This window comes from Salarias fasciatus, chromosome 12 (genome assembly GCF_902148845.1).
Source record: "Salarias fasciatus chromosome 12, fSalaFa1.1, whole genome shotgun sequence".
Lineage (NCBI taxonomy): Eukaryota > Metazoa > Chordata > Actinopteri > Blenniiformes > Blenniidae > Salarias > Salarias fasciatus.
The window spans coordinates 17,037,065-17,052,452 of NC_043756.1; the positions used below are offsets into that span (position 1 = coordinate 17,037,065).

General features: G+C 40.4%; 1 protein-coding gene across 6 annotated transcripts in view; it reads right to left on the bottom strand.

Annotated features, from left to right (window-relative positions):
* The window catches only part of pde4d (phosphodiesterase 4D, cAMP-specific), a 182,525-nt gene that overhangs the window by 31,821 nt on the left and 135,316 nt on the right, over nucleotides 1-15,388 (bottom strand). Inside the window, exon 1 of one of the 6 annotated variants that reach the window (XM_030105021.1) lies at nucleotides 1,695-1,935. The exons of the other annotated variants lie outside the window; for them this stretch is intronic. Coding sequence (XP_029960881.1) covers nucleotides 1,695-1,822 — 128 coding nt within the window. The 5' untranslated portion in view covers nucleotides 1,823-1,935. Of the gene's footprint in view, nucleotides 1-1,694; nucleotides 1,936-15,388 lie in introns of those variants that run through there. 6 annotated transcript variants of the gene reach the window in all.

Genomic DNA, 15,388 nt, shown 5'->3' on the forward strand with positions numbered 1-15,388 from the left:
TATTTACCACAAGCAAGTGTATTGTGTTGGCATTTCTAGATACAATAGAATGAAATAATCAAAATGTCCAAGACTTTAACAAGAACTTGGAATTTCTCACAACCACTCCAGATGGTTTTCTGTGTATGGAACTAAGGCATGGATTACATTAAAGCTGTAAATTAATCAAAATAATCTGCTCTGTTTGTGATTATGGTTGTTATCCATGGATAACACCGTCTGAATGGTTCCATAATTTGTAAATCCACTGTACGTCACTCTGTGGTTGGACAGACAGCAGCGGCATAAACTGCAAGCAAAATGCATTATGTCAATATATCAGACCACATAAAGCTCCATCCAATAAGCACCTCTTAATGAGATTGTAAAACAATTTACTCTGTGTAGTCACTCCAACTGAGTGACCCCACTGCCACCTAGTGCCAGAAGATGAAAATGATTCTTGCCATAAATCCAGTGGCATGGAATGAGTGACCACTAATTGACAAAATTATTGATTTTCTTTTCCTTTTTTTTTTTTTTTTTAAAGAACAATGCAGCACGTTCAGTCCAGGGTGCAGACAAACACACCCAGTAAATGCTGATATAAATAGCACTTAACTAACAAGCAGGCAGTGAGGCACAGATGGCTGGTCCACAGTATCGACGGGGCCCCTCATCCATATCTATATGTCTACAAACGCCCGCAGCCATAACTCTTGCTTTGTACTTAAATACTATAGAGGCACACACATACGCGGCGGACATTTAGTCCGCGCGCACACACCCAGAGGAAAGAGAGAAACCAGATGTACATGAGATGATAGCACACTCAGTTTTGACAGGGCTTGCGCTATACATGTTAGACAAATGCAGCAGGAAAGTGGGCCTAATAAGGCCTCGAAATTTCTGCGTGAGCTCTAATGGACAGAGAGTAGTCTGATGATTAGCTTACACTCTGCTCCAGTTAGTGGACGGACCCATCCACCGTGCTTCAGATGATGACTAGATGGAACCTGCTTATTTATGATTTACCCTGCACTTAGCTACGTTTTGTAAAAGAAAAATGGCTTTCACCCCCCCCCCCCCCCCCCCCCCCCCCCCCCCCCATTCTGGAACAGAAGGAGACACAAATATACATCAGGACAGATGCACGTACACACAGTTACACAAACTTCAGGCCGGCGAAGGTTTTTAAGCACGGCCGACAGCGGAGCGGCAGCTTCTACGGAGCTCTGACAATACAGCCAGCCACCAAGCAACGAGCGTTTACACAACACTCCGCTGTGACCACAGCTCCAGGTTTGTGTTGCAAGGGGAGAACTGTTCATCAGCTAATGTTCTGATAAGAGAGAACACACACTTTGTGTACAGTCACACAAACACATTGGGTCAAAGACATTTGCATTACATATTCAAGAGTACGAAAAATCCAAAAAAGAAAAGAAAAGATTTTAAGGTTAAAGTTTTATAAGAGTTTTTGTGAGTTTTACTGCCAGTCATTCATCATATAGTCTATGTTGTTGCCACATACAGGCAAAAATTGGACATTAACTGTGAAAAAAAACAACTAATAAGAAGAGGCTGATGAATGCAAATTACATAAAATGAAAGTTTTACATGAAAACTATCAGAACAGACAAAAGAAAATAAAAATCTAGGTGTGCTCCCAGCAAACCCTCCCGGAGATCAGTTCAGTGTGAGTTGAGCCATACCCTCTCCGGCCACGAGGTTTGATGTCGATGGGCTTGTTGGTGGCGTAAGGCGAGCCATTGGAGCAGGCGTGTCGGTATCGTGCTATCCTCTCCAGAGAAAGATAATCTGAGTTCACAGGCAAACTCATTCTGACGGACGCTGTTAACCAGTACTGTACATACACTTGTGCCTGACAGATGTGGAAGGAGGGAAAAAGGAGAGATTGGACAGAAGGACAAGCTCGGTGAGGCTGTCTCAGTAGGAGGTAAGAAGGGATGTGCAGGAGAGGAGGGGGCTCGCTGTGGGCGTGACAGAAAAATATGGAGAATTATTGTGTGAAGAGAGGGTTAGACGAGAGGAGCAAAGTGCACAGAGAGAGAGAGAGAGAGAGAGAGAGAGAGAGAGAGAGAGAGAGAGAGAGAGAGAGAGAGAGAGAGAGAGAAAGCAAACTAATTTAGCTTTTCCCTCAGATAACCAACAAGGAGGGCTATGGACTACTCAAGCTGTCAGCATGTCATAAATACTTGGAATTAATTATTCAAGTGTATTTTTAATCACTCCAATAGTATCGTACAGGGAAGGGCAATGAAATTTTCCCAGAAAAAAAAATAGCATGACTATTGGGAACCGAATGTAAGTTGACATGCGTTTTGCATAATAAGAATGATCTCTTTGATAAAAGGCGATTTTTAGGAGCCACTGTTGCTCTGCAACACATTTTCATGAAAAGCATTCATTCATTTGGTTTATCAATAAAGCGTTTCCTACCTTTTTGGGCCTGTTAATTCAAAAATAGGCACAACAAAATGTACTCAATAAAACATTCTCAACTCTCAGTTCATGCTCTATTTAACTAAAAAATGAAAGCCTAATGAGACGGTGTCGTTAGAGGAGCTAAAATAATTACAATCAGGCAATTCTGTCATAATTGTGGCACATTAAATAAATACAATTAAAACTGAGCGTTCGGGCTGCTCCCTTACGGGGTTGCTACGGAAGATCGTGATCAGCGTGGTCCCCCCCCATGTGGATCATATTTCCGTGATCCGCATGTCCCCAAGAAACCCTCAGTGGGATTCAGTCGGCTGCTCTAACCTCGAAGCCAGGAGTTTTCAACTGAATTACTACTTACAGAAATAAAATAAAATGTCTTTTCATGGATTTTAACAAGAGCAAAGTGATACAGGAATTGGGAACAGAAGGGTGCTGTGAAGATAAGGGTATTTGTTTGAGTTTCTCTGACATCAGATGTTTCTCCTTTCTCTCAAACATGGAATCAACTACCGGTATCTAATCCAAACACTCTTTCACCGTCATCCTCAGAGAAGGGCTTTTTGTTCTCGCCCAGCACCCAGGCTATTCGGAAAGTGGTTTTAGTTGCTTTCTATTGTTGTCACTGATCTCACAATTTGTTTGTTGTTTCACAAGAGGACTTCAGGTGTTTGAGTTTTGTTGCCTTCAACTCTGTGTGTTTGGTGGATATTGCAGTTTGAAGAGGCCGTGGATTGTTTCATAGTTTCTCTTTACATTTCCACTTTGTCTATGTGTGGAGGGGGGAATTGTCACAGGGTAAGCTCAGGTCAGTTTAGGATGCTCCCTGTATCACTGCTTTACTGCTGTATTGAGTGATGCCCAGAAGAAATGCAAATATTCCGAACGCCTTAGAGATGAAGCTGGACCTCATCCTCAGGGAAGATGCTGTCTTCATTTTCCAGTTACTGGACATCTTATGATTTGGCATTGGTCACTTCATTAACTCTGCTTCTCTGACTTTTAAAGTGAGAAGTCACACTAAGCTAAACATCGTGAGCATTTAAATGGCCTGACTACCAGGAGGGGAGAGGGAAGTGACTCACATGAATTGGTGCTGATATGGGTTTTCTCTGGGTGCTCTGTTTCTCCCACAATGTTCGGAGTTCAGATTACCACTCAAAAATGTCACTTCTACGACAGTTGAAGCAGTTCAAGATAGAAGTTGCATCTGCCAAAATATTCTTCAAAATGCACAAACTTCTGGAAGCACATGTTCAGTAAAAGGGTCACATACATCTCGATTCAATCTCAAAGGCACATGATTGTATTCAGAAATGAAAAAATTATTGACAAACCCTGAATAAGTTGAAATCTACATTCATAATGGAATTTCAACATTACGGAATGTTTAAAGATAGAAAGCCCTCTATTTACATTTCCATATTACAGTCTCCAGCATGCACACTGTGGCTTTGAGGTGATGATATTTCAGCGTTTACTACTGCATCCCTGATCGTTCAGCTCAGGTCTCAGTGTTGTGCAATACTGAGCAATAGTAGAAGCAATAAATTATTAATTCCATTCAATATTTTCACCATACATTTTCCACTTCGCAGACTCATCCCTACGGCTGGTTTGGATCTTCTCGTTGGCTTGTTTTAAACAAACATAATCACAGTAAAATATTATTACTGCTATAAATAACAAAGCTACATTATAGCATTATGCTGAACATTGATTTGACTCCTACTTGCTCACTTTCGGGATCACCACGGAGGGTTTGACAGTGACAAGCAGGCATGTGAATATCAGCACCATTTTTCTGGTTTGACACCAGATGGCCTTAAAGGAGCACTCCTCATCAATTACATGGTTTGTAACTGCCCTCAAAAGAGCACAGAAGGTGAGCCTCTGGTGTGTAGTTCAATACCAATGGTTGCCTGGGGAGTATTTGTAAATTACCTACAGTAGTGACCCATCAACAGAGGGATTCTAACCAGCTTAACTCATCTCTCACCCAGTCAGAAACAAACAAATAAAAATAAAGATATTTGAATATTAAATTTGATGGTTCTAGCAAAAAAAGAAGAAGAACTTACTTCATACAGAGCATCATCTAAAGTGGTAATGGAAATGTTTCATCACTAGGGGGCAGCAGACACACACAAACCAAACAGCTTTTACTGTCAAAGTCCTTGTGATGCTTGAGATGTGTGAAATGAGTCTAAGGCCACGCAAGCACGCACACTCTCACACTCACTCACACACACATTCTCTTTCCTCTCTCTCACACATACACACAAACACACACACACACACACACACACACACAGAGTGCTGTAATTCTCTGTGGAGTTGCAGCTTCTGTTCAGCTCTGACAGAAGCAGCCAGCATGTGACAACAGCTCCTGGGTGGACGGGACGCCTGTCAGAGTCACAGATGCAATGACAGACACAACAGGCTTCTGTGTTCACACTGAACAGCAAACCATCACCGCACACAAGTGCTGTCATAGTGCAAGTACTGCTGAAGCGCGCACACACACACACACACACACAGCTCAGCTACAACATGCACGGAACATCACGCCCACGCTGCACAGGCCTTCACTTCTTTTCACAGAAGCACACAACCTGTAAGAGGAGCATATGTGTGCCTAACTGCCGAGTCGGCCACACACTGTCAGCTGCAGTGGCGTGCTGTTACAGAGCTCCAGGAGACGGCATGACTGTCGTCACTCGTCGTCCCCGAGGCTCCGAATCAGAAAGGCCAGAATCACTTTACCGCAACACTGAGACGTGCACACACAAGCTGCATCGCCCTTTCAAGCAGCTGATGAGTGTAAGACAGGTTAAGCACGTCACTCTTTAAAGGAAAAAAAAAAGAGCTGCTAATCATATTTTGAAATTGATTTGTCAATATGACTAATCCACTGAAAATACCAAGAGAAAAAACTAACCTGAAAAGAAGCTCAACATGGTATCTGTGGTTAAAATGTGAGTCGGAGGGCCTGTAGATGTTTCAGGCTTTACAGTACAAAAGTGAATATAACATCAGACTAAGTAACTAGCTTTGAGCCAGAAAGACACAGAGGGCTTTAAAGAGCTCTCCTCCTGTGACTTATGGGGTCACTGCCCTCATTTGAGGCTTATACAAACAACATATCCTGACAAAGTGGAACTGAGATTGAAGGCAGAGTGTTAAGTACAGTAAGATGTGAAGTGAAATCAATAAAGTGGAAAGTCATGAGGAAAAGTCAAGTGACAAAAAATCTCTTTTACTTTGCGAAAATATCACACAAATCTGAAAAAGGTTACAAATAACAATATTCAGGATTAATAGGAATCTTCATTTCCAAATGCATCCATGTTCTAAATAATGTACTATCTTACTTAGACTTATTATCTTGAGTGCGTTTATGTATTCAGGCTGTTAAACGCAGATGCAGTACACGGTAAATACTTAAAGGGTCTGCTGAGGATGATCATCATCTTCAGTATATAGCAGAGGGGAGGAAGCTGTGCAGACAAACACCTCGCAACACAAAGAATATGCGTCAGAGCCGCCACTGATGTGATCTCCACATGGCACGATAAATACGTGTTTATCTCATTTCTGTTACACCGAGCAACCGGAGCCTGAAGATAATTTAGACAGGTGATGTATATTGTGGTTATGCTTTATCAGTGAGTAGCTTAAAGCTGATGAATGCTTCTTTTGGGTGCTACCAAGTCATGCACTGCATACCATAAAGCTGCTTTATCACTGAGCTGCAGCTTAATTGTAAACCCAGACTGATGTGGGTCACAAACATGCCACTTTTGAACATGTTTAACAATCAAAATGTTTTATGCAAAAGTCTGATAAATGAAGTTTTTATCCCATCTCAAATCTTTTCTAGTGGAAGAAATCAGGTTGGATTGCTCATCTGGTAGCAACTTCAACAATTTTAAGAACATCTAATGACAACATGATTGCTGGACTGGGGATATATCAAGTATTTATTTGGTTAAAAATTAACAAGTCAGTTATTCTGCAACTGATGCACGACATCTGAGTCTGTTGTGATTTTGTTCCTTGTGACTAATATTCTGTCAACTGTACAGAAATTTGGATTAAAACTAGGTGAGTATCCTAAAAAAAACAGAGAAACCTCAGAGAACAGTAAAAATATAATAATCATTTTCAACAATAACATAAAATATAGGAACTGACTGAAACCTTTCAGCACAAATTTGAACAAATGTTAAATGCTACTGCAGGAAAAGGCGCTTTCCACATGCAGTACTTTGAAGGGTAATATTTTGCATCCTGGTAATGATGTATTGGGCTCAGTGTATCTGACTGACTTCCTGAAGCCTTGACATTCATCAAAGAGAAGTCCTGGCGAGCTGGGCTATCTCCTGGGACTGCGCAGGACAGCAGCGTCTCAGGGTAAATGATGCTAATGTAGTCTGAGCATGGCGAGCACCATCAGCAGCCGCCGCCGCCGACGTGCAGGTTAACATACGAGTACTGAATGTGGCGGTGCATTGCTCCTTCTATTACAGTTCTTTTAAAAGACAGCCTACAAGCTGCTTGGTTTTATATGGTAGATTAAAGTACTTTAAAGCAGAAGCACTTATTGAATCAGCTCCTCCACACTTCAGTTTTATCAGAGAGGTCAGAAAGTTCAGGAAAGGAGGTGGAGTAGCTCATTTGTAAGATGGTACATGTCACTGCAAACAGCTGTTGTAAGGAAAGTTTGACTCTTTTGAAGATGTTGTGCTTCAAGTGAACTCTTCCTGTCAGGCAATATTAACAACTATAGAATATCAAAATACAATGCAAACCTTTTATTCGTGACTTCAACAAACTATTGTGTGCTGTATGTTGTAATTGGTGAGTTAAATATCAAGTAAGAGAAAAAAGGTGTTATGCAAAATGGTGAACTTTTCCAATATTTAACAGATTCCACACACAACAAGGGACACATTTTAGGTCTAGTTTTTCCCAGCAATTCAAACAATTTTCAGGCTGTGATGAAAGATGCGAGTGTTTTTTGATCATTATTTGTTCCATTTCTAGTTTCCATCTCAGTTTACTGCAACATAAGTAAAACAACACTGTGGCAGTTTCAGTTGTTGAAAATACATGTAAATTCTTTAACCAGACATTCACTCTCATACCAGATCTTCATTCAGTTGCCTGTCAATGACTGGATTCTGTCAATGACCTTACAGATAACATTAGTTTTAAAGTTATGAACATCATTGATGCCACAGCTCCAGTCAGGCTGTTAATGGTGAAGAAAAGCTCAAAATGAAAAAAAGAGTGCATACAAGCAGAACACAAGGTTGTGAAAACTAACCTTCAAGCTATGACATTTTTGATGAAACATTTCAAATATACAACAGATAAAGGGGACAGACAATCCTTTGAGCAAACACAGTAATGATACATGTATGTTCACAGTTGTGGACAGTCTAATCCCTAAGGATCAGTCCCTCCTGAACTCTGATCTGTTGCAGCTTGCCATGATTTTACATCCAAATTCACCCCCAAAATAAGAACAGATACGACTGAGAGTCAGCCAGTCTATCTCTGACATTAAGACTGTAACACCTGTATCTCCACAAGTCTTCTCTCTAATCTGGCACATTTTTCCTCTTTAGACTGCACAGCTCTGACAGTGTTCAGTACCTCAAGCCCATAACCTGCAGCCTTGACACTCTGCAACCTGCCTTTCATTATTGAAAAGGAGGTTTTTACACAACTTAATGCCTATATGGCACAAAACTTTCAGTGATTTTTCAGTCTGGTCAAACCACAGCACTGAAGCTACATTTTATAGTGCTGAATATTTACATGAGCTTTAGTTTTAGCGTCAACGGATCTTAGTGCTGTTTTCGACACAGGTGACCATAACATACTGGCACAGATTGATTTCACTCTTACATGCAAGACAAGGACGATTCTGTCAATAGGTAATTATGATTGTGAGTAAATGAAAATCACTTGTGGGGTTCCTCAAGGCTCTGTCCTTGGGCCTTTTTTATTTAACATCTGCAGGCCTCTTCTCACTCTGGTCATGGAACATTTCATCTCCTATCATAACTATAGAGATTACACACAGCTCTGTATATATCAGTGTTGGTGAATGACCACAACCCCTTACAACTTCCTGAGTTGTTAACCATAAAGTAAATTAATGAGTGGATGTCAGCAGTTCTTAAAATTTAAAGATTCAGAGACTTCATTTTCAGTAGGATGGATTATTGTAATGGTATATTTCATGTCGAAAAAAAATATAAAAAGTCTGTTCACAGCCCAGAGTCACAGTCCTCAACAACACCGAGTGTGGAACACATTACACCTGTGCTTGATTCTGCACTGGCTGCCTGTGTGTCAAAGGATTGACTTCAAAATCTTACTTCTTGTCTTTAAAGCTTTGGATTCTCAGCTCAGTGGCCCCTTCCGTCTGAGAACATCCTGTATGAACCTTCAATGGTGAGGTCAATCGTTAGGCGTCGTCTTGATCTCTTGTTGTCAAAACGTGAACAGCTTGGTGACTATTTGAAAATGAATTGTCATTGAAAAAAGAAATTCATTGGTTGATTCATGGATCAAACACCTGTTGTGAATTGTGGCACTGAGTTCCTTGCTAGATAAAAGCAACTTAAGCAAGTACAGAAATACTGAACAGTTAGGCATGTGCATTCAAAAGTTTAGAAAAGGTCACATTAAGTGCAGCTGTAAAAGGTTACAGAGCATTTTAAGTTCATCCTGAAATTTCCCCCGAAGGCCAAACATCCATAACTTTTTGTGAGTTGAAGTGTATGCGGCGTTTATATAATGTGAAACAGCCTCGGTGTCATTAGTAGTGACTAGCCCTAGAATTACATACTGCATATGTACAGATAAACCTATGGACACATTTTTCTGTTAAAATATGTTCTTTTTTTTTATTCTTAAGTCACTACACTGCAAAATTCCCAAGGTATTGGATCAATTGTCTTATTATATACTTTGGGTCACAGGAACAGTGCTGTTCTCCCTGCAGCCTGATAAATCAGGTTTCTTTATTGATATGATAATTTAGAGACAAGCAGATGAGAGAAATAATCTTTCTGAGGTAGATGAGAGCAGTTACGGTCTTCCCAGGATGACGGTCAAGTTGAACTGTGAGGTATTAGTAGACACAGGAAGGGCAATGGGCTTATTCCGGCGACCCCATGCTGCAAAGCTGTGTGAGAAGATGAGCGCTGAGGAGTGACGGCGAAAGAGGGGCTTTGCTCTGCATCCATCTGTCACGTTTAGCTGCTTTGTCAATCAAGAAAACACCTCCATGCGAGCTGACTGAGCGCTGTCAGAAAGCAAAATACAACCCTGTGAAATAAATAAGCCGCCACGGCGCCTTCAAGCCACCTGAGGCAGCTCAAAGCCATAGCAACCGCAACTCTGCTGAAAAACCCAGCGCTGTTGCGATGATTGGACATTTGTTTCCGAGTATGTAAATCAGCACAGGTAATGTGATTAAGAGACAACAATATGATGGCAATTTAGATTCACAAGGCTCTGTATTAGCATAAAAAACAAGCAGCTCTCAGGCAGTCGTGCTGCTTTGGAAAAAAAAAAAAAGGAAGAAGAAGAAAAAAAGAAAAAGCAGCTGTTGTGTGTCTCAAGGAGCAATTCCTTCACCTCAGCTAGACTCGCTCATCCTGCCTGCCTTCACAGTCCCCTGCTGGATTCATGTTTATCATGTGGTTGTCATGGTGACCCGGACAGGTAGGCCCTCGCAGCCAATCAGACGTCAGTTGCTAAGGGCACCGCAGCAGATTGTGTAATGAGAAAATTAAAATGGCGGGGTCAACGACAGAAAGATGGAGCAAAGTGATCCAATCAAAACTCAACTGGAGGGTTACAAATAATATGTTAATACAGATGATCCAGTCAAACACTCGAGTACAGCATTTGACAGCAGCTCAGACAAGAAAGTAGTGATTAACTCTACTAAAGAAATGCTTTATAACCAGATTATAAAAACTGCAGTTGACAGCAGAACTAAAGCAGAGCCTGTCTATAGAGTTTCAGCACATATAGAAAAGGAGAGCACATATAAAACCTGCTTTCAACTCCATACATTAGCTGAATGTTTTATTCAGAATTGATTCCAAATTAGATTTAACTGCGCATAAAGCTGCATAGATTAGCACCGTCACACATTTCCCACTGATTTAATATAATCCATAATGAACTCCAGGATTTGCAATTGCTCCTTTAATATAAGGGGTAGTATTTCTTGATTGATTTTTTTTTCTTCTTTTTTTGGGTTAATTTTACAGCTGAACTTTAAATTATGTACAATTTCATTCATTAGTTCTTCTTTTAATTAGTTTTATTTATCTAGTTTCAGCATTAAATACCTTTTCTATGTCTTTTACATTCTTGATTTGAAGTGATTGCTTCCTTTAAATCTGTGTGTAAATTTTCTCTTAATTTCTCTGTATTGTATCAATATGCATTAAATGTGTCAAAACTGATTTATTATTGAACGTATCTGCCAGAATGTCTCTGTTATTCGACATTAATCAGTAGAAAACCTTTTTAATCTATTTTAGCATTCCATCAGGAGTCAACCAGTTTGCGTTAACGTTTTTAATACGGTCTTTAGTGGATTTCATGATTCCAATGCTATTATTATCATCATTATTATGACCAACAGCAGACACTTGATATTTCACAGCAGTCATGCATGAGTTACCTGAGCTCTATTTATACAACCACCTGACTCACAGGCTGCAGAGAGGATTTAAACTGGCCCAGCTATTGTTTGCCTCATACACTGATCAGAGCATGAAGGAGAAAAGAAAGCAACCCCTCCACAAAAAAAAAAAAAATGTGTGATCAAAATGGGAGAGAAAGATATACTGCAAGTGTGTGTATGCATTTTTCTGCATACTCTATGAGAGAGGGATTGAGAGAGGGAGGGATGGAGGGGTGGGGGGTGTAGTCTGCGTCGTGATGTGTTCAGGCTGAGGTGATGCTTGGACCGTATCAACGTCAGAGCTTTGTACAAGGGCCAGCATATAGAAATCTATCTCAGAGACACAAAGACATTTGTATCAGCAGACTCCCAGAGTCAAGTCCACATAATATGACAATACTGGAAAGAATATATCTACAGACGTAAATGTGTAGACCTGACCACAGCACATAGGTAATTCTCCCTTTACAGATGTAATGCAATGTAAATGTATTTTTTATGGTGCAATTCCAATTTGAAGGAACCGTGACATGGAAAATATGTTGTGATCTGCAGAAAGAAGGGAATGTAATGTTGCATCTTTTTCTGAGAGAATAAGGACACACACGTTATAGACCATCATGAAGGGGCAGACACACACTGGAAAAAAAAAAAAAAAAAAAAAAAAAAAACCTTTCAACAACGGACAGAATATAATTGTTCAGGTTTCTCTTGTAATAGGTCGGGATATCTAGGACTGGAACAAGTGAGGATTGTATTTTCATATATTCTATATTGTAAATAGATTTTTTGGAATATTTTCACTTGAAACCAATTGAATGTACTTTTTTAGGAGGTGTTATTGTCTGCAGTGCAAATACTGCCTCAGCTAAATGTCTGGCACTCTTTCAGATCTCATTTGAGCCTTCTTTTAATCATTTAGTCAAAATACAAATTTCAGGATGTACATGTTAACAATCGCATATTTTGATATGTTAAAAAAAAAAACAATTTTAACTTTCTATGAGAAACGCCACGAAAGCCTGCAGTCATGTAGTGTCATCATGCAATGATGATCTTAAAGACAACATTAAGAATATGTCTCTTAGGGTCCAAAATATGACTGACATGGACACAGGGACAAATACAGACTAAATAAGTCACAAATTTTGGTTTGGTTCAGCTGTGGCATGTGTACACACAAAGTCACTGGACCATTGGCTCAAACACCGACAAAAACTCAAGCCTGAAATCCATGCTCATGTTGTTTGGTAGTTTTATAATCTCAGAAAAAAAAATCCAGATTAAGTAGGCTGTGCATGTATAAGCCAAACACAATCAGTGTAACAATTAATCTTTGCAAATATTGTTTGCAAACCCAAATGAATAAAATGCATTAGTAAATTTTGTCTGGAAACGGTTCTTGGATGCACACATCAACGTTGAGATGTGTGGACGGCGGCTGGATGCATGGCGGCACTCATGGGTTGTACAGTTGTGCTCAGCAGGATCTTGCATATCACACACTTGGGCACACAGAGCTCCAGCGCACCTCAAGCACATGGTGTAGCTAATAGGTTTAGCTTGGCAGCGGTCCCAGTGATGTCAGAGTAATCCCTCATTAAAACCCCGATGACATCATCACGCCGCTCCAGAGCGGAGAGAGCTGAGGCCACATATTTATGCGTAGGGGATGCCCTGTAAGTGTGCGCCAAGGATGCCTTCCGTGGGACTCCAGGTAATCCGGGTTAAGCTGTTCCTCAAAACACACTGAATGAAGGCTGGCGTCACAGCGGCGATCTTAATTATACATGCGGCGTGATAAGTACACCTCCCCTTTCATGAAAACAACTTCAAATGGATGGCAGGATCAGGCTGATCTCGAAAAGCTGATTTGTGCTCAGTAACTGCCTGCGACCATGAAATGGAAGCGTGTCAGGTTTTTTTTGTTTTTTTTTTCTGCTGTGTGATGTGTTTGTCAAGCAGTCCTGTCACTCAAAGATGTTGTTTTCAAAGTCCAACCCAGAGTAAAATGCCATCGAAAACTATCTCAGAACAAAATCCGAACCTACAAGCTACAGGGAGTCTTCATTAGTTTTTGCCATCACGTTTTTATTATTACAAGCTCAACAGTTTTGGCTTGTCACTGCTTTAATTTGTTTAGATATTGCTGGTATGTGAGCCTAAATATGCATCACATCCAGCTTAATTTGAATTTAAATGGCCCATACTCATAAAATAAAAGCAGATTAATATACAAATAAACACAACTCCAAGGTTTTCCTTCAACTTCACGTCCAAAAAAACGTTAACATTTATTGTATATGTCACAAAATCTAAACTACTTGAAATAAAAACACAATCAGGAATCCTGCCTCCCACAATGTTTCTCTTCACACAGGATTAAGCAATTTGCTTCTCTAACACAAGATTTGTCTAACTTTCTGCAGAAATGTTTTCTAAAACTCACTCTCGCCTAATGGCACAGATGCTAACACAATGCTAGCAATAAACCAGTCAGCTGTCAAATATAGACGGAGCCCCTCGTGGCGTGGATGCAGCGGACCATTTGACTATTGTTTCTCAAAGTTCTGAGATAAACTGCGCCCATATCACACACTCAACCAATCATGATCGGCTCCAGATCTAGAAACATGACTCATGGAAAAAGATGCCTCCAGGGTCAAAACAATACACTCACAAATTATCACACATTTGCTCTATTTTGCGATTATTGAACAATCTCTACAGAGGGCCGCATTAATGAAAAGATGTGATAATTACTGCACATCTGGCTTTTCGGAACGTGCCATGTCTTCCTCTCTTACTGAAATGGTGCAGCTGCCAGTGGAAAATTTATCAAATGCAGTTTGCTTTTTTCTTTTGTAAAATTGTTTGCTATTCTAACACTTTGCAAAGTCAGCTCCTGATCTTGGCCAGCAGGTCACGTATTTGTCACCGACAAAGACAAGAGCAACCCGAGCTCATCTTTTAGCAAACCAATTTGCTGTTCAATAATGAGATAATTATGTTGATTTTAGATCAGTTGTAGCATAAGAAATTACACACTGCAGTGAGGCACAGGCTTACATTAGGGAATACCGGGGGGAATGGGGGGTATCGTCCAGGGTAACACGTCTCTACGGTAACGCAGACTGAAGAGTGGTAAACAACAGTCTTGAGGAGTGAGTAACAAAGACAGCAGAGTGGAGACAAACTATAACAGCAAACCACAAATTAAAGAAGATATTGTTGTTCCCCACTTGAACTTGAACATGCAATCAAATCCTGTTTTCCACAGAAGTAACAAAAAAAAAAAAAGCACTTAAATTAGTATGTTTTGTTTTGTTTCCAAAGCAGGAAAAAGGCCTCCCACTGATTAAGTATTATCATCGAGGATAGTTTTCTTGGAGGCAGATGACACCAACATTTGCTTCGGCGCAGTGCAGATCAACTCACCAGCTCCTCTAATCACAACATAATCAAAGAACATTTGTTTGGACCTGGAACACGATCTGCAAGCTGGTGGAAAGAAAAAAAAAATCAGACATGGCCCAGTAAACAAAGGGGGTCTGTCCTGGCTCTCTGTACCAAATTAAGTGGATAATAAGCGCAGGTATTCAGTGTTGTCACAAAATGTGCTGTCATTGTTCATGCTCATTCCTATCTTGCTGAGAGGGTGTTATTCTACACAGTGCAATGTGAGAGTCTGTTTTACCGGACGGATGAGAAGTCCAGCAGTCAGGGTTGTGCAAGTGGGAGTTTCCTCTGAGGAAGCACGAAATAAAAGCATTTATGATATGCTAGCGCTTGCAAAAAAGAAACTCAGAAGGCGGTGTGAAGTGTAGACTAAAGTTCATCAGTAACAAGACAATTCCAGCTGTTTTACTTGAGGTTTACAATGCAAGTTTTTTTGCAAGAAAATGTGATCTGTGACAAAGAGAAGACTTAACTTCATTAACTACCTTTACCTCCACGACTTGGTTTTCAAGCATTAGCTGATAAAAATGCACGCGTCTGTAATATTTACATTTCTAAATCCAGGCACAAGTGTGTGTGTGTGTGTGTGTGTGTGTGTGTGTGGGGACTCCCTCTGAGCCCTCCTAATCTGTCTCTATGCCTCCTCAAATGCTGTCGTCACCGTAGAAATCCTAATCGCCACCGTCGTCACAAGCGATTCCCTCCTGAGACGAACGTCGTCATAACCGTGTTTTTCTACTCCTAAGAAAGTAATTC